Source organism: Symphalangus syndactylus, chromosome 18 (genome assembly GCF_028878055.3).
Source record: "Symphalangus syndactylus isolate Jambi chromosome 18, NHGRI_mSymSyn1-v2.1_pri, whole genome shotgun sequence".
Lineage (NCBI taxonomy): Eukaryota > Metazoa > Chordata > Mammalia > Primates > Hylobatidae > Symphalangus > Symphalangus syndactylus.
This window is the reverse complement of record NC_072440.2, coordinates 37,219,217-37,238,355: the sequence shown is the minus strand read 5'-3', so window position 1 is coordinate 37,238,355 and position 19,139 is coordinate 37,219,217. Positions and strand designations below refer to the sequence as shown.

At 41.6% G+C, this 19,139-nt stretch overlaps 1 protein-coding gene and 1 pseudogene across 5 annotated transcripts in view; one reads left to right on the top strand and one right to left on the bottom strand.

The window, feature by feature from the left end:
- IPO11 (importin 11) overlaps positions 1-19,139 on the top strand; it is a 229,948-nt gene that overhangs the window by 49,487 nt on the left and 161,322 nt on the right. For all 5 annotated transcript variants that reach the window (XM_063623275.1, XM_063623274.1, XM_055253888.2 and 2 more), the window contains exon 6: positions 17,153-17,285. In XM_063623275.1, the coding sequence (XP_063479345.1) occupies positions 17,153-17,285 (133 nt within the window). The remainder of the gene's footprint in view (positions 1-17,152; positions 17,286-19,139) is intronic.
- On the bottom strand, positions 9,787-10,665 carry LOC129468398 (claudin-6-like; annotated as a pseudogene).

Sequence of the window (19,139 nt, the reverse complement as noted above, 5' to 3'; positions counted from 1 at the left end):
ATTTCAGGTCTGTTCTGAATCATGCTGCCCTCCAAAAAAGAAGAGGGTGACATGGTGTTTTGTAGAAAGATTTTTCTTCTTTATTTTTCTCCTCTAAATGTACTTTAAATATTGCTCATGCTTTTCCCTAAATTAGCAGGCTTTTCCTTGGGAGCTTCCAGAGTTCCTTTTACTTCTGAATTTAGCATGTGGTCTTAAGCAGCTTTTCCTAGACCTCCTTCTGACTTTTGCTCTCGTCTCTACTTCACCGTCTGTGATTAGAGATGCTTCATTCTTAAGGAGGTAGCCTAGTCCTATAATGTGGAAAGGAATCAGTGAAGAATATGAAGCATGTGGAAGAGAAGGGATGTAATGGAAGGAACCAAGTGAAGAGAGAGTTCTAGAAGAAAATACTTGTCCTAGTCTTTTTATGTTGCCTTTATTCTTTCACAAAGAATTGGCCAACTTTTTGTTCTGAGGACTCGATTTTATCTTGGACTCACAGTGTAGAGCCTTTTGTTTGAGTATGGACTGGGGAAGGGGGTGGGAAGAGCAGTGTATAACCTTGAGCTGTCTTCCATGTCAAAAACATTCGTTTTCAATCTGTTATACACAGACTGAGAGGTTTCTGAACCACACCTTTGGAATCCTCACTTTGAGGATATGGCTTGGCAATTTGCATTTTTAACAAGCTCCCCATAGAATTTTTATATACACCAAAGTTTACGTCAGACCACATTGTGTCCTTTTCATTTTTAACTCAATGGTTGTTTAAATAGCCAGTCTTGGCTGGGCGCGGTGGCTCACGCCTGTAATCCCAGCACTTTGGGAGGCTGCGACAGGTGGATCCTGAGGTCAGGAGATCGAGACCATCCTGGCTAATGGTGAAAACCTATCTCTACTAAAAATACAAAAAAAAATAGCCAGGCATGGTGGCGGGCGCCTGTAGTCCCAGCTACTGGGGAGGCTGAGGCAGGAGAACGACGTGAACCTGGGAGGCGGAGCTTGCAGTGAGCCGAGATTGCACCACTGCACTCCAGCCTGGGTGACAGAGCGAGACTCTATCTCAAATAAAAAAAATAAAAATAAAAAAATAAATAAATAGCCAGTCTTATGTTCATCCTAGGATATTGTATGTAAGAGAAATTATTTTTGATAGCCTAAGGTTGTTTTTCAAATCCTTTTCACTTTTGCTTGATTTCTAGCGAGGACTAAAGAAATGGACCGTTTACTCACTCAAGTCTTTCTGTGAAATTGATTTTCCTTTTCCTCTGTTTTATCCTCACCTCAAACCCTTCACTTCTAGGACTACTTTTTTGTTGGGGAGAGTCTCAAAATCAATTGTCTAGAAGATTCTTTTTTTTTTTTTTTTCCTGAGATGGAGTCTCGCTCTTTCACTCAGGCTGGAGTGCAGTGGCGCAATCTCGGCTCACTGCAGGCTCCGCCCCCCGGGGTTCACGCCATTCTCCTGCCTCAGCCTCCCGCCTAGCTGGGACTACAGGCGCCTGCCACCTCGCCCGGCTAATTTTTTGTATTTTTTTTAGTAGAGACGGGGTTTCACCGTGTTAGCCAGAATGGTCTCGATCTCCTGACCTTGTGATCCGCCCTCCTCGGCCTCCCAAAGTGCTGGGATTACCGGCGTGAGCCACCGCGCCGGGCCTGTCTAGAAGATTCTTGGTTACAGTTAACTGTTATTAAAGGCTACCAGTCTATAGAAGTTTTAATTCCTATTTCAGCTTTATCAAAGTTTACTCTCTAATACGTTGCCTTACAGGTACACTTTATATTTAGTCGAGGCAATCTCCACAGATTGTAGAGATCATCAGGGCCTTAAGCTGGATAGCTTGTGTGAGTTAGCTTCTTGCTTGTTTTTTTTTTTTTTTTTTTTTGTACTATGAGGCTAGTTCTTCTCCATATAGAAAGAAGTATATGCTTAATTAGCATCTTGTAGTTACTTTCAGTGTAGTAGTTATCACATTGTGCTGACTTGTAATTATTGACTTATTTTTCTTAGATTCACTACAGTGTAGCTTTTATTGCTGTCATCCTACTGCATAGTCTAAAAGAGTACACATAATGATTGATGCTCAATAACTGTTACGTGAATGAACAATAGGAGACTTATTCTTATTAGATGCCTGCTGGATTTCAGAATGATATGGTGCAAAACTTCAAAAAGCAGGATTTTTGAGAGATTAGTCAAAGCTAGAGATACCTGGAAAAAATTCAGATGAGCACTTTTCATTTTGGAATGGAGCAGCTGAACCTGGAGATAGGGGCTATAGTAGGGACTAGGAAGGGTATCCTGTCTAATGCGGTTGAGGCACAAGATGTGTAGTTAATTGAAGGTAGCATATGTGGGAAGACATTATTATAAAGAGCAATTTTGCTAGTTAATACAGCTGTGCCTATTATTTTGGTAATCTGAAGCATGGAAAATCTTCCTTTTAATAATAAAGGAAGATGCAAAGATGGTCCTCAAGTACCAGATTAGTTTCCTACATAAAAAAATGTAGGGGCTGGGCTCACGCCTGTAGTCCCAGCACTTTGGGAGGCCGTGGTGGGCAGATCACCTGAGGTTGGGAGTTCGAGACCAGCCTGGGCAACATGGTGAAACCCTGTCTCTACTAAAAATTCAAAAAAAATTAGCTGGGCATGGTGGCGCACGCCTGTAATCCCAGCTACTCAGGAGGCTGAGGCAGGAGAATCAGTTGAACCCAGGAGGTGGAGGCTGCAGTGAACTGAGATTGCGCCACTGCACTCCAGCCTAGACGACAGAGAGAGAGATGCTGTCTTGGCTCACTGCAACCTTTGCCTCCTAGCTTCAAGCAATTCTTGTTCCTTAGCCTCCTGAGTAGCTAGGATTACAGACAGACATGCGCCACCGTGCCCAGCTGATTTTTGTATTTTTAGTAGAGACAGGGTTTCGTCATGTCACCCAGGTTGGCCTCAAACTCCTAGCCTCAAGCGATCCACCTGTCTCAGCCTCCCAAAGTGCTGGGATTACAGGCGTGAAACACTGCGCTCGGCCAGGAATTCATTTTCTTTCTTTTGAGAAGGGGTGTCGCTCTGTTGCCCAGACTGGAGTGCAGGGGCACGATCTTGGCTTACTGCAACCTCCACCTCCCAGGTTCAGCCCCCGCTAGTAGCTGGGTTTGCAGGTGGACGCCACCATGCCTGGCTAATTTTTGTGTTTTTAGTAGAGATGGGGTTTTACCGTGTTGGCCAGGCTGGTCTCCAACTCCTGACCTCAGATGATCCACCCTCCCAAAATGCTGGGATTACAGGCGTGAGCCACCATACCCGGCCAGGAATTCATTTTCTATAAAACAGTATGCCTTTACATATAAACCTAAATATGATAAAATGGACATTAACTACAGTTAAAATCCAAAGTCTCTAAAAATAAGGAAATTTAAGGTACAGGTAGCAATTGTAATGAAGTTGTAAGTATGTTAAACTAAGTAATGTCCCCAAATCACGATGTGTAACACACAAAAGTATATGCTGCATAGTGCAGTGGCACAAACATAGGTGTCTACAACCGTGACCTCCTAGGCTCAAGGAATCCCCCCACCTCAGCCTCCCAAGTAGCTGGGACCACAGGCGCATACGACCATGCCCGGCCTGGATATTAGGGATTAATCTTAAATTTTTACTTCTAACAGTCACTCAACAGTTATTGAATACTGACTGTGTACAAGAGATATGTAAAATATTATGGGAGACAGAAGACAGAATTAGTAGTCTCTTGACAGTTCATGTGGAAGAACACAACCCCCCATTTAGTAAGCTATTAAAATCTGACGTGGGGCCGGGTGTGGTGGCTCACGCCTGTAATCCTGGCACTTTAGGAGGCTGAGGCGGGTGGATCATGAGGTCAGGAGTTCAAGACCAGCCTGGCCAACATGGTGAAACCCCGTCTGTACTAAAAATACAAAAATTAGCCAGGTGCCTGTAATCCCAGCTACTTGGGAGCCTGAGGCAGGAGAATCGCTTCAACCCAGGAGGCGGAGATTGCAATGAGCCGAGATCATGCCACTGCACTCTAGCTTGGGCAACAGAGCAAGACTCTGTCTCGGGGAGGGGGGGAGAGTCTGCCATGGAAGAAAACAAAACTATATTGCATTATTATTATGCTCATGGCTAAAACTTAGCCGAATTTTAAAAGCTAAAAGGTTTATGATGAATAATGTTCTCATTAGGCTGGGCATGGTGACTCATGCCTGTAATCCCAGCACTTTGGAAAGCTGAGGTGGGAGGATCCTTTGGGGCCAGGAGTTTGAGACCAGTCTAGGCAACATAGTGAGATCCTACCTCTACAAAAAATAAAAAAATTAGGCATGGTGGTTTATGTATGTCATTCTGGTTACTTGGGAGGCTGAGGCGGGAGGATTACTTAAGCCTAGGAGTTTGAGGCTGTAGTGAGATATGATTGTACTAGCCTAGAAGACAGTGTTAGACCATGTGTCTAAAACATAATAGTAATAGTGTTTCTGCTAAACAACACATGAATTATTTGGATGATAAGGATAAAAGAATGCTGTGTGGCAAGGTGAAGTCAAGTTACAGTACTTCAGAAGGTCATCGTGATGAATTACTGTATTTTCTAAACAAAGGAGAACTGCATAGCTGCTTTGAGATGGGTTGGTTAGTGTAAGATAGATCACTCACCCTCATAGCAGAGACTTGTAGACTTACTCCTTGTCAACTTAAGACTTCATGATGTGGTCCTTAGGGGAAGTTTCCAAATGATTGAAATTATGAATGCTAAATTTGAGAATGCCAAGGCGCCACTTCCATGGTGTAGCTCCAGCCTGCAAGATATTTACAGTGCAGTAAAATTTATTTAAAAGATAAATGCCGGCCAGGTGTGGTGGCTCACGCCTGTAATCCCAGCACTTTGGGAGGCCAAAGCGGGTGGATCACGAGGTCAGGAGGTCGAGACCATCCTGGCTAACACGGTGAAACTCCGTCTCTACTAAAAATACAAAAATTAGCTGGACGTGGTCCCAGCTACTCGGGAGGCTGAGGCAGGAGAATGATGTGAACCCGGGAGGTGGAGCTTGCAGTGAGCCGAGATCGCGCCACTGCACTCCAGCCTGGGCGACAGAGCAAGACTCCGTCTCAAAAAAAAAAAAAAAAAGATAAATGCCTTTGTGAGCAAGTCATCAAATAGGTTTAATAGATCTTATTTTCACTTTTGTTGATTTTAATTGTACATTAAATGCCATGTTGATTCTGTTTCTTATCTCTTGTTCTGTGTAATTTTATAGTGGCTTTTTTTCCCCCTGGGGATTGAGTCTTGCTCTGTCACCCAGGCTGGAGTGCAGTGGTGTGATCTCAGCTCACTGCAACTTCTACCTCCCAGGTTTAAGTGATTGTCTTTCCTCAGCCTCCTGAACAGCTGGGATTACAGGCGCATGCCGCTATGCTCAGCTAATTTTTGTACTTTTAGTAGGGACAGGGTTTTGCCACATTGGCCAGGCTGGTCTCAAACTTCTGACCTCAAATGATCCGCCCGCGTTGATGTCCTGAAGTGTTGGGATTACAGGCGTGAGCCACTGCGCCCGGCCTATATTGGCTTTTTAAGTACATTATTTAAAGAATGACTCTCTTAAAGGGTCATTTGTGCTGTGAACCTGTGTGGGGATTTGAGGCTGTGCATGTGTGTGTCTAGGCTTATATTAATATCAAGGTGAAAAATAACTTTTTGGTCGGAAATTAGTGGAGGAGAGACTCAAGGTGACAGACTTGGTTCAAAAGAAAAGAGCTGTGCACTGAACAGAAGAGATTTTGAATATAGCATGGTGCATATTCTTCCTGTATTGATTCATAAAGCCTCTTGTCTGAGTCCTAGTTAAGGGCCTGGAATAAGAATGAAAATTCCAAAACTATCCCCCAAGTATCTAAAAGTTGCTTTTGAAACAGTGCTGATTTATACCTTACCCATCCATCTATTTATCTGACAAATATTTGTATTCTTACTCTATGCAATCACTTTACGGGATGCCTGAGATAGAGCTGTGGAAAGGTAGGGGCCCACCCAGGGAGTAGAGTAGTTTTACTCTTTTTTTTATTCCTCCTCCTTACTGAGTTGATATTTTGGATACATGAGAACATTGTGTAGGCATTAAGTGGCTGAAGAGAGGCGTAAGGCTGTTGCTAGGATAAGAGACTTAGGGAACTGAAAGATGGGCCACAGTGTCCCTCCTGGGCGTGAGCTATATCAGTGGCAGGTTTGAAAACAAAATGAAAATTAGATTTTACTTTAAAAAGCATGTAAGTAACAAATGCTATAGGTCTTTAGGAATGTCCTTCATTGACAGTAAATAAATAAATATTAGTTGAGGCTGGGTGCAATGGCTCACGCCTGTAATCCCAGCACTTTGGAAATCCGAGGCAGGTGGATCACGAGGTCAGGAGTTTGAGACCAGCCTGACCAACATGGTGAAAACCTGTCTCTACTAAAAGTACAAAAAATACCTGGGTGTGGTGGCGGGTACCTGTAATCCCAGCTACTTGGGAGGCTGAGGCAGGAGAATCATTTGAACCTGGGAAGCAGAGGTTGCAGTGAGCCGAGATTGTGCCGTTGCACTCCAGCCTGGGCAATAGGGCAAGACTCTGTCTCAAAAAATAAATAAATAAATAAATAAATAAATAAATAAATATTAGTTGAGAGACATCAGCAGTTTGGCTGGAACTTGCTTTTGAGATAGATCTTGTACCTACTAAAGCTTCTGGCTTGATACATTTTGGTAATTTAATATATATTTATGTCATAGTTAAGTGGAAAGCAAATTTATACTTAAGCCTTTTTTTTTTTTTTTTTTTTTTTTGGAGACAGAGTCTTGCTCTATTACCCAGGCTGGAGTGCAGTGGTGCAATCTCGGTTCACTGCAATCTCTGCCTCCCAGGTTCAAGCAGTTCTTCTGCCTCTGCGTCCCAAGTAGCTGGGACTACAGGCGTGTGCCACCATGCCCGGCTAATTTTGTATTTTTAGTAGAGGGGGGAGTTTCACCATATTGGCCAGGCTGGTCACGAACTCCTGAGCTTATGGTCCACTAGCCTTGGCCTCCCGAATTGCCGGGATTACAGGCCTGAACCACTGCATCTGGCCTACTTAAGCCTTATTAACAAAAAAACGGATTATTACTAAAATAACCTTTTTAGTTATTGTTAAGAATACAGGTGTTTTTAAAATTGAAAATACATTTTAAAAACATGGAAAAGTAAAGAAAAATATTAACTGCCATGTAACTATTACCTAAATCTAATAGTCAACATTTTGCTGTTTTTGCTTTCTGACTTTTTTTGAGCTATTTTAATGGAATTTAAATATTTTTTAACTAAATTCTTCAACATTTATCTGTGAAAAGATAGATTTATTTTTTAAGTATTTAACTTTTATCATCTTGAGGAAGTAAAAAGTGATTTAATATCATTTAATACTTTTATCCAGTTTTCTAGATTGTTCTCAAACACATTTTTAGAAGTGGCTTGAGCCAGAGAAATGAATAAGGTGCATTTGACATGTCTTTGACAAGTCTTTTAATTTTGAATAGTATTGACTTCCTCCCTCTCCCCCTTAAAAATGCCATTGACTTTTTTTTTTTTTTTTTTTGAGACGGAGTCTCGCTCTGTCGCCCAGGCTGGAGTGCAGTGGCGCAATCTCGGCTCACTGCAAGCTCCGCCTCCCGGGTTCACGCCATTCTCCTGCCTCAGCCTCTCCGAGTAGCTGGGACTACAGGCGCCCGCCACCACGCCCGGCTAATTTTTTGTATTTTTAGTAGAGACGGGGTTTCACCGTGGTCTCGATCTCCTGACCTCGTGATCCGCCCGTCTCGGCCTCCCAAAGTGCTGGGATTACAAGCGTGAGCCACTGCGCCCGGCCATTGACTTGTTAAAAAAAACTAGATTAGTTGTCTTGCAGGATGCCCCGCCTTCTACATTTGTTGATTATATACCTTGCTGATTAGGTTCAGGCTAAGCAGATTTTGACATCTATAGCGAATATTTTTTGTCTCAGTATTAGTGATGAATTATTTAGTACATGAACTTTGATGTAAAACTTTTTTGGTGCTAATGTTTCTTAAGGGAAAATTATGAAGACAACAATTCTGAGGGTAAAAAAGTTTAAGAATATTTGAAATGCTAAAATACTTACTGTGTAATGGTTAGCTTTTGATACTTTGGAGTCAAGGCTTTGGGCTTCTCAGTTACAGCCACTAAGCAGTCAGTAGGTGGCACTGTTTCTTCTGGTTTAGAAATAGAAAATGTTAAGTATTTGGGGGTTTCATGAACTAGTACCTAACATGTTTCATTAAATAGTTAATTTGCATATTGTCTCACTGAATACTCCTTCCCCCCTCCACATTTTTTAGAATCACATGTGGAAAAAAATATTTTTATTTCTCCTGCTTGGTTGCTTTATTACTTACTCTTTTCCAGCTGAGCCTTCTGTAAGCATGTATCAGTTGGTGTTTTCTGGAGCAGATAGGAGGTATACAGGGCTTGTGAATATCTTAGTTGGCAATGGTTACTTCCTGTGGTTTCTTCTTTATTCCTGTTGTTTCTTCTTTCTTTATCTCTCTCCCTGCTTTTACTGAAAGGTAAAGGCTGAAAGGTGTTAAAGAAAAACTTTTCAAACACTTGTAAAGGTTGATAAAACAGACTTTATTCAGATGAGACTGCTGCAGTGGGGTTTTGCAGTAGGGGAGAGAAATTGTGCTCAACTCTGAATACAAGGAAAAGTGGGAATTTATTGCCAAGGAGCAGGGGTGGAAAGGGTGGGAGGTTGGGGGTGGGGTGAGGGATTGAGAGGATGGAAAATTACTAAAAAGAATCATCAGGGATGAGAGGGGCTTCATGGCCAAACTGACCTAATAGGATTCTTGCCAAAAGCAACATGATTAGATATTGATGATATCAGATGTCAAGGACAGGGGATTCTGGCTAAACCAACATAGCAAGATTTCTTGCTAAAATTGGGTGACGCAAAGAGCAGACATTTTGGAAGTCCAAAAGTAGAAGCCCGGTTAGGATAAAGATTCAGAAAGAAAAGCCTAACTAAAGTTTGGTCAAGGAGAGGCTCTTTGTCGAAAGATAGTGCTATTGCTTCTTCATTCCAGCCATTTGTGTAGAGACCTTTCGTAGGCTAGCTAGAGAGTCTTGAATTGGGACTTTAAGAGATGCCCGATATCCTTAACTATTAGGTTTTTGTTTTTAAATTTCCATACTATAGTTTCTTTTTAAATTTCTGTCTCAAATGCTATATGCCTTCATTTAGCAATACCTGCTGTGTGCCAGGCACCTTATGTGCTTTTCGTATCTGTAGTCCTTAAAGTACAGGTTAAGTACTTCTTTTTTTTTTTTCACTAACAAAACATGCTTTATTTGCTAAAAATGCGAGTGTAAAGGGGGTGAGGCGTGGCAGGCAGGGCAGAAGGGTGCAGTGTTGGAGGTGGGGTTGGGGGTCTACATAGCTGGGACCTGGCCCTGGGGGCTGGACGTCCTATCAGGATGGAGGAGCCAGAGGTCAGAAGTTCCGGAGGTGGGCAGTCCTTTGTTAACAGATCACTTGCTTTTCCAGGGGTGAAGAGAGGAGCTCCAGAGGCCTGAGTAGGATGGGGGGCAGCTGTCCAGTGACATCTAGGGAAGCCCAGCCCCCAGCAGCAGCAGGAACTCTTGGGGACAGTCTGTTTTGTTGCAAAGGTCAGCACAGCAAGCAGCCTCCACATTAGTTCTATAGCTTGTCTGGCTTCTAAGATGGGCATGTCAAGATCCAGAATCTCAAAGCATCCCCTCTTTGGCTCCATCATCCAAGGGTGAGAAACAGCAAAGCCTAAGTGGGAGTCTGAGTCATCATCTTGGTTCAGTTTTCAAACGAATTTTAAATATCCTCAGTCAAAAGAAAAATAGCAGAAGGCAGAAACAAAAGATACGAACCCATCCCAAAGCTGTTGGGCACTGCCACTTCTGGATGGCGCTAGCGCCAGTGGAGCCCCAATTCCCCTCCACATCAGACGTAATTCTTGGTGGGGTGCTCAGAGGGCCCCTGAGAGATGGCAGGGGCAGATGTTGCGTAGCGGGCCATGTAATGGCTGGGGCCCCGGGACCCCCCGCCGAGGGGCAAGTGCAGCACAGCAGCCCCCCACCCAGCAACAAAAGGCCTGAGGCCACCCAGCCCAAGTAGAGGGAGGCCCCCAGCTCCCGCTTTTGGGCCTCAGCCACCAGGGGGTTATAGAAGTCCCAGATGATGGCATGCACTGTCCAGCACACGGGGATTAGCGTCAGGACCCCTGAGATGACAAAGACAGTCCCAGAGGTGAGCACCAGGCGGGCCTTGGAATCCTTCTTCTCCACACAGGTGGTACACTTGGCTCCAGCAGGGTAGACCAGCAAGCCGAACAGGGCCACAAGGAGGACAATGACACAGAGAGCACATGGAGCCTGCGGGTCCTGCGGCAGCGCCAGCAGTGAGTCGTACACCTTGCACTGCATCTGGCCGGTGCTCTGCACCACGCAGGACATCCACAGGCCCTCCCACACCACCTGGGCCACCACGATGCTGTTGCCGATGAAAGCGGTCACTTTCCACATGGGCAGGGCGCAGGAGACCAGGCCATTCACCCAGCCCAGCAGTGTCAGGACGACTCCCAGGATTTGCATTCCGGCAGAGGCCATGGCGAGGTTGAAGGAGCTGTACTAACCTTCCCGAGACTTCGTTTCCTACTCGTGTTAGCCAGCATGGCCTCGATCTCCTGACCTCGTGATCTGCCCGCCTCGGCCTCCCAAAGTGTTGGGATTACAAGCGTGAGCCACCGCGCCCGGCCTGTTTTGTTTTTTTGAGATGGAGGCCCTCTCCGTCGCCCAGTCTGGAGTGCAATGGCGCTATCTCGACTGACTGCAACCTCCGTCTCCCAGGTTCCAGCAATTCTCCTGCCTCAGTCTCCCGAGTAGCTGAGATTACAGGCGCCCGCCACCACGCCTGGCTAACTTCTTTGTTTTTTTTTATTTTTAGTAAAGATGGGGTTTCACCATGTTGGCCAGGCCGGTCTCGAGCTCCTGACCTCAGGTTTAATTGTTATACCCCCCGGGCCCTTAAGAAAGCTGTAGTGGCCAGGCTAACCTGGGTAACATAGGAAGACCCTGGTCTCTACAAAAAATACAAAAATTATTTTGTGGTGGCCCAGGGCCTGCGGTCCCAACTATTGGGAGGCTGAGGTGGGAGACTCACCTGAGCCCAGAGAGCCGTGATCGTACCACTGCACTCCAGGCTGAGCAAGAGTGAGATGCAATCTCAAGGGAAAAAAAAAAAAAAGCTGCAGTGATCTCTGATCTCTGCATGGATTGGTCGTGTGTCTGATTTCTTTTTATTGTTTGTTTGTTTGTTTATTTATTTATTTATTTATTTGAGATGGACTCTCACTCTGTCGCCCAGGCTGGAGTGTAGTGGTGCGATCTTGGCTCACTGTAACTTCCGCCTCCCGGGTTCAAGAGCACAGGTTAAGTACTTCTCATCTGCAATGCTTGGAAACAGAAATGTTTCAGATTTTTTTCAGATTTTGTAATATTTACATTATACTTAGGTTGAACATCTCAAATGTGAAAATCTGAAAATTGAAACACTCTAGTGAGCATTTCCCTTGAGCATCATGCTGGTACTCAAAAAGTTAAGGATTTTGAAGCAAATACTTCTAGTTTTCAGATTTGAGATGTTTTAGCCTGTAGTTCTCTCATATTAAGTATTACTTTCTAGGGACAGAAAGAGGGAAGAATTAATTAATAGATCAAGATCTAACTTTGCCATTAATACGTATAAATCTTATTTATTTCTGTGAGAAATAGGGATGAAAATTTCAAAATTGAAAGTTGCTTAAGGTGAAATAGAGTGGAATCTTTGACCACCTGAATTACTGAACTTTGTAACACATTTTTAGAGTCAAATGATAAATAGAAAAGGAGATGATTTTATGGAACAGAATAGAATTTTATTTTAATGACTTTGATTCCACCATGTTTAAATGCTTCCTTTTATTCAATCTTGTCACAGTAACAACCTTTGGTATAGTATTCAGAGATGTTCTTTGGTACTTTTTATTCTTTGTTTTGTAGGTGAGTGGGGAGGATTTTATGTTTAATATGTCTACTGTGATTTGCATTGTGTGTATGCAAGTGGTAGAATTCTGCAAAGAGATATTCTTCTGGTAACAGAAGTAATGCCTGAAAAAAAAAAAAAACAGTTTTGCCCCTTTGCTACCATTATTTAAAAAAATACTGTTTTTATTTTTTACAGACAGGGTTTTGTCTCCCAAGCTAGAGTTCAATGGTACACTCATAGCTCACTGCAACCTCGAACTCTTGGGCTCAAGCAATCCTCCTGTCTCAGCCTCCTGAGTAGGTGGGATTACAGGCGTGAGCCACTGTGCCCGGCCAATATAAAATACTTTAAAAAAATCTGACACAATTTCAAAATATGTGGTTATGTAGGGTGGCAAATTCTCCCTTAATGTTTTCCTTCTTGAGCCTGTGCCATGTTTTATTTGGCTGACTCTTTTTTTTCTTTTTCAAGCTTAATCTTACGTTTAATTGAGGAACTAGGGAATAGTTACTGTCACCATCCTTTTTTTTTTTCAGTGAGTCTGGCATGTAGTGGTAGTGGAGGGTATTGAGAATTAGATAACAGGTCTGTGGCTCTTACGACTAGTGAATGGGACTAGTTCTAATTTACACACATATATTACTTATATGTATATGAATATATGTGTATATATAAGAAAAACCTTCAATTTATTTTTAGAGACAATGTCCTCACTCTTGTCCTGGCTGGAGTGCTGTGGTGTGATCATAGCTCACTGAAGCCCTGAACTCCTGGGTTCAAATGATCCTCCCACCTCAGCCTTGTAAGTAGCTGAGATTACAGGCATGCGCCACCATGTCCAGCTAATTTGTTAAGAAACATTTTGTAGAAAAAGGGTCTCACTTTGTTGCCTAGGTGGGTCTTCAACTCCTGACCTCAAGTGATCCTCTTGCCTTAGCCTTCCAAAGTGCTAGGATTACAGTTGTGAGATACCATGCTGAGGGTGTACTTTATATTTTGATATCAAAAGGTTTAAACAGGGCTAGGCATGGTGGCTCATGCCTGTAATCCCAGCACTTTGGGAGGCTGAGGCAGGAGGATCGCTTGAGCCCAGGTGTTTGAGACCAGGCTGGGCAACATAGTGAGACCGTATCTCTACAAAAAATATATATATATATATATAAATTAACCTGGTGTGGTGCACCCCTGTAGTCCCAGCTACTTAGGAGGCTGAGGTGAGGGGATTGCTTGAGCCCAGGAGACTGAGGCTGCAGTGAGCCGTGATGGTGCCACTGCACTTTAGCCTGGGCAACAGAGTGAGACTCTTTGTCTCAAAAAAAAAAAGTTTAAACAGAACTTAATTATACCAAAAATGTTTATCTCTTTTATACAATGCAGTTAATTGTTAGTTATTGTATTAAGAGACGTTAGAGCATGGAAGATAATAATGCAGGTTTTGAGCACCTTCCTTGGATTCAAATCCTGTCTCTTCCTTTTACTGTGTTCTTTATTCTTGGGCAAGTTACTTAACTTTTCTATGCCTCACTTAATTTTCTTATTGTAAAAGGAGATTAAATAATATCTACTTTTAGATTGTGATGATTAAATAAGTTAAAACAGGTAAAGTGCTGACAGTAGTACCTAGTGCATGGTAAGGTTTAATAAATGTCTTATTATTCTGTAAATGTTATTTTATTTACCATTTATGTCAAAATTATCTACATAAATACTTGTACACTGATAAACTGATATACTGAATGTACCTTTTATTTGTCTATTTTTTTTTTTTTTTAATGACAGAGTCTCGCTCTGTTACGCAGGCTGGAGAGCAGTGGGGGTGATCTCAGCTCAGTGCATCCTCCACCTCCTGGGTTCAAGCATTTCTCCTGCCTCAGCTTCCCGAGTAGCTGAGATTACAGGCACGTGCCACCACGCCCAGCTAATTTTTGTGTTTGTAATAGAGACGGAGTTTCGTTGTGTTGGCCAGGCTGGTCTCGAATTCTTGACCTCAGGTGATCCACCCACCTCGGTCCCCCAGAGTACTGGGATTACAGGCGTGAGCCACCGCACCTGGTGTATGTGTGTTTTTTTGTTTGTTTGTTTTTGGTGGTTTTTTGTTTGTTTGTTTTTGAGATGCAGTCTTGCTCTGTCGCCAGGCTGGAGTGCAGTGGCGAGATCTCTGCTCACTGCAACTTCTGCCTCCCGGATTCTCCTGCCTCAGCCTCCTGAGTAGCTGGGACTACAGACGTGCACCACCACGCCCAACTGATTTATGTATTTTTAGTAGAGACAGGGTTTCACTGTGTTGGCCAGGATGGTCTCAATCTTTTGACCTTGTGATCCTCCTGCCTTGGCCTCCCAAAGTGCTGGGATTACAGGTGTGAGCCACTGCCCAGCTGGTTATTTTTTATTGTTGTTTTCTTTGTTTTTTTGTTTGTTTGTTTGTTTTTGAGACAGGGTCTTACTTTGTCACCCAGATTGGAGTGCGGTGGTGTGATCTCGGCTCACTGCAGCCTCCCTTCCTGGGCTCAAGGCATCCTGGCATCCTCCCACCATAGCTCCCCAAGTAGCTGGAAGTATAGGTGCACCCCACCATGCCTGGTTAATTTTTTTTGTATTTTTTATAGAGACCATGTTTCGCCATGTTGCACAGGCTGGTCTCCTGACTCTAAGCGATCATCTGCCTCAGCCTCCCAAAGCACTGAGATTACAGGCATGAGCCATCGCTCCTGGTCTGAGCATACCTTTTAAATGAGTTCAAGTGACTTCAGATAATAGCGACACAAAAAATTTCAGTATAAAGTCCTTTTAAACAATTTTAATATAATCTATACACAGACGTTAATGTTAACAGGTAGTTTTAAGGAGATGCAAAGAAAGGCTATAAAATTACTCAAAATGTCATTTTTTTGTAAGCAAGATAACGGTTTAAAGTATAATAGTTTTTTGGTCTTATTTGAAATTTGGATATGGCACCCTTTGAGTTTTTGTTTTATTACAAAAAGACACAGTACAAAACAGATCTACAAATTATAGCCAAGGCTATAGATTTCATTTTTGGAGAGTTGAAATATTTGCTACAGTAAGAAATTTTACTTTAGTTTAAAATTTAAATTTTAGGTGTTTCGTAGAATTCTTACCTCTTCTGCCTCTAAATCCTTCTGTTTGTATTCTTTCACTTTCTTCTGACAAAATATTTTAATGATGTATGTTTTGGGAAAGTTTAGGATGTAGTATATTACACAGTAAGTACAATAAAATTTTGGATGATAGGTGTTTTTTCAATTCTGGATATGTATTTCAGTCTTTTATTTTCTGAAAGGACTAAGAAAAATATGAATTCATTTTATGGTTTAATGAAGTTATAAGTAAAGCATGTAAGTTTGTTGAAATAAAGCTTTTTTCCCACTTTTAAATATTTCCCTTCTATCAGAGTGAATGTTTGCTTCTCTGCTGTAATACTATTTCATGGGAAAATGTCACTTTCAAACTCTTTTTATGATACAGTGGTTTGTGTTGTAGCACTGTGAATTGAGAGAATGATCACTAAAGTATTTTGGCTATAATGAAACATTAGGATTCAACAGTTTGATTTTACTCTTTGAAATATTGCATATAAACTTGAGAATATGCTAAAGTAGCTTAATAAGTAGTCATTGTACCTGTTGTGAAGTATACACACAAGACGAGGAAGGGCCAAGGCATCCCTGACTGATTTAGTTTGTAAAGATACAGTGAACCACTTTTAGATTCAGGCAGTTCATTATTTAATTTAGATAGAGAAAGGAAGCACCTGCAGGTGCCAGCTTCCTGTGGACCTTGTCTCATACACCAGAAAGAATGACACAGAAACAATAGGAGATGGATGACTCTAATGTGACTTGTGGGATGCCTAATTGCTGAGAAGCCAATTCTAGACTATACAGCTCAGTAGTTTTATATTCTGCAGTGTATTTTAAGGGGAGTAGGGCGGAAAGCCTTATACCTCTTCAGAACCTGAGAGGTGATGAGAAACTGTCTCATGATAGCCTAATGGAGGAGATAAAGAGACGAGTAGGAGATGGTGTTGTAAGTTTCTTACAAGCCTTCTATCCTCTTGTGTTCTGGGAGAATCACAGGATGTTTTGCCAAGACTCAGATTAACTGAGGTTCAAGCCTTTGCTAAGCTTGTGTGTTCTGTGTGGATACATGCAAAGTTTCCCTGGGGGATATGGTGAAGCCGTTTTAATGGCACATTAAAAATACTTAAACTAACAAGTGGAATTTGATTTTTTCATAAAAACATTATTTTAACAGGATTGCAGCTCTGGTTTCTGATGCCTGTTCTATAAATAGCATTTAATTAGTCAACATGAGATGCTTACATCTTGAGTAAGAAAAAGTATTCTGAAGTATGCTGATGATAACTAGTCTTAAATACTTTTATCTAATTTTAATTTAAAGTAAATAGCCATGTAGACTTAGCTGGATTGCTCCGAGAACTCCTGAAAAAAATTGAAGATATCACTGGAAGATGTTCTGCCTCAAAGTGTGAGGCACAGATTAACTACATTCTTAATGTGAGGGTCAGGTTTTTAAACATCAGCACACTTTAGTAAAGCAACTGAGAAACCATGTAGTTTGTATGTTCCTGGCATTAAATGTGCAAAAGCCATATGGGTAGAACTGGCAGAACACGGAAGGCTTTCTCCTTTGTATATCTTCGTATATTGATTTATCTGACATACTCAGTGACAGTCCATAAATCATTGTTTTAAACTGAGATTGCAACCTTTAGTGGAGATAAAAAGAATAAAAATAGAATATATAAGACTGCAATGCAGGCATTTGATGAGGTATTAATATTGTTTTAAGAAACTAGTATTTTAGGGGTGTGTCTGTGTGTGTTTAGCAGCCAATGTAAGCTGTATGTGTTACTGTGCGTTGTGGCTAAAAAAGTATGAAACATTGCCACAAATACTCTTTGACTATTTCAGATCTCTCAGAAAATGTGTGCTTAGTTGCAAAACTAAAATATATTACTTTGTAGTTCTAATGTATTACTGAAATCTATAATACACTATGAATAAATTTGTTGCCTTTTTTTTGCAGTTAGCTTCTGGAATTTATAATTTTGCCTGCTCTCTGTGGAATCACCACACAGACACATTCCTGCAACAAGTTTCTTCTGGCAATGAAGCTGCAATTCTGAGTTCACTAGAACGAACTCTGCTATCATTGAAAGGTACTGTTAAGCTTGATATGTTCATTTTTGAAATGAGATACCTCAGAACACTCACCAAATAGTTCCTTTAGATGGGTTTTCTGTTCCCAGTTTCACTGGAAAAATAAGAGGTTTATGTCTCCCTGAAAGATTAGGGCTTATTTATAGTTTTGTGGCAGTAGCTCTTCCTCTACTCCTTCTGATTTTTGAAAGCACATATAGTAGGTTGAAGTGGATAGTTAGATTCACATTATTGCAGCCTCATGGGTCTGAATATATTTTTTTCAAATGCTTCTAGTTTTTGTTTCTACTTTATTTTTCTCATTCTGGACCCCTACACTTATCATTGTCATGCCAACTTTCCTAAAATTTTTTCTCCAGGCTGGAATGAGCACTGTCTTTCATCCCTCCTTTCCCTGGAAAGGCAGGGCTCCATCTTTCATCTTAGTGCCTCAGGCTCACTTAGATTTCAGAAGGTGCTTGATAGGATGCCGTCTTGGCCTGCGTTTTGGTATATGTTGCTTGCAGGCATTCCCTTAGCATAAATCTCCATCTCACTTTCATTGAGCTGTTTATCTTAATGAATGTATTCCCAGGTTCCTTTTCTTCTAAAATATACTCATTTGTCTCATTCTTTTACTTTTCTAGTCCCTCTCTTCTTTCTGTTCTGGTTGCTAAGACTCTTTTCTTTTTTGTTGTTGTTGTTGTTGATGTTTTTTGTTTTTTTGGACAGACAGGGTCTTGCTCTGTCTCCCAGGATGAAGTGCAGTGGCATAATCATAGCTCACTGCAACCTTGAACTCCTGGGCTCAAGTGATCCTCTCACTGCAGCTTCCTGAGTAACTGGGACTACAGGCACATGCCATTGCACCAGGCTGAGTTTTACATCTTTCTGGTCTTGAACTCCCAGCTTCAAGTGATCCTCCTGCCTTGACCTCCCAAAGTGGTAGGATGACAGGGATGAGCACTGTGCCTGGCCTAGTTTGTTTTTCTTAGTTTGATCTCGGGCAGCATCAGTTCTCTCTTACTCTCAGTTTGCATTCTTTTTAGTTTTACCTATAAGTTCTTTTATGATACTCATTCTGGTACCTTGGAATCCCATCAGTCTTGGCATTGCCTTAATACATCACTTATTTTCACCAGACAATGGATGCACAAATCCCATACTGTCAGCACATTTTGTGAAACCTGTGAAGAAATGTTTGGATTATTTTAAAGGACTGTTGAAAAATAAAATCCATTGTAGAAGTAGTTATAAAAGTGAGTGGAGATGGTTTTGTTAACATCCTTGAGGAAGAAATTACAGACATTAGAGACAAATGTTTGCTCAGAAAGAATTGCAGAAACCGATATAAGGCTGTGTATACAAAGCTGTGTGTATAGTAGTATATTTAATGATTAAGAAATTTTCAAGATTTCTTTTGATTATAGGGTTTTCTTACCTTATTGATTTCAAAGCTTAACTCCTGACGAAAAAGATGTAGCTTTACTATATCTTTGCCTGCCTTAAGCTTTTTAATACCTCACCATCTGAAGGTCTTAGATTCACATTAACTTTTAGAGACATCCTGCCCTGGAAAATTTTGTTCTGTAACTATACGTTTCTGTTCTGAAATGAAGAAATACTCCAAACTAGAATTTTTGTTTTGTGTAATCTCTATCTGAATTTACACTTAAGCGCGTTTAGTATCTTTTAGACATGGGTGCATTCATTATTTCATTCGACAAATCTATAGGTCCTTGGCACTGGGGAGACAGACTTAATAAAATGATCCCACAAATATATTTAAAGTGACACCTGCGACAGAGGCCTTATGGTATTATGATAACTGATAATATGATCAGAAAAAATTTCCCTGAGAAAGTGATCTTTGA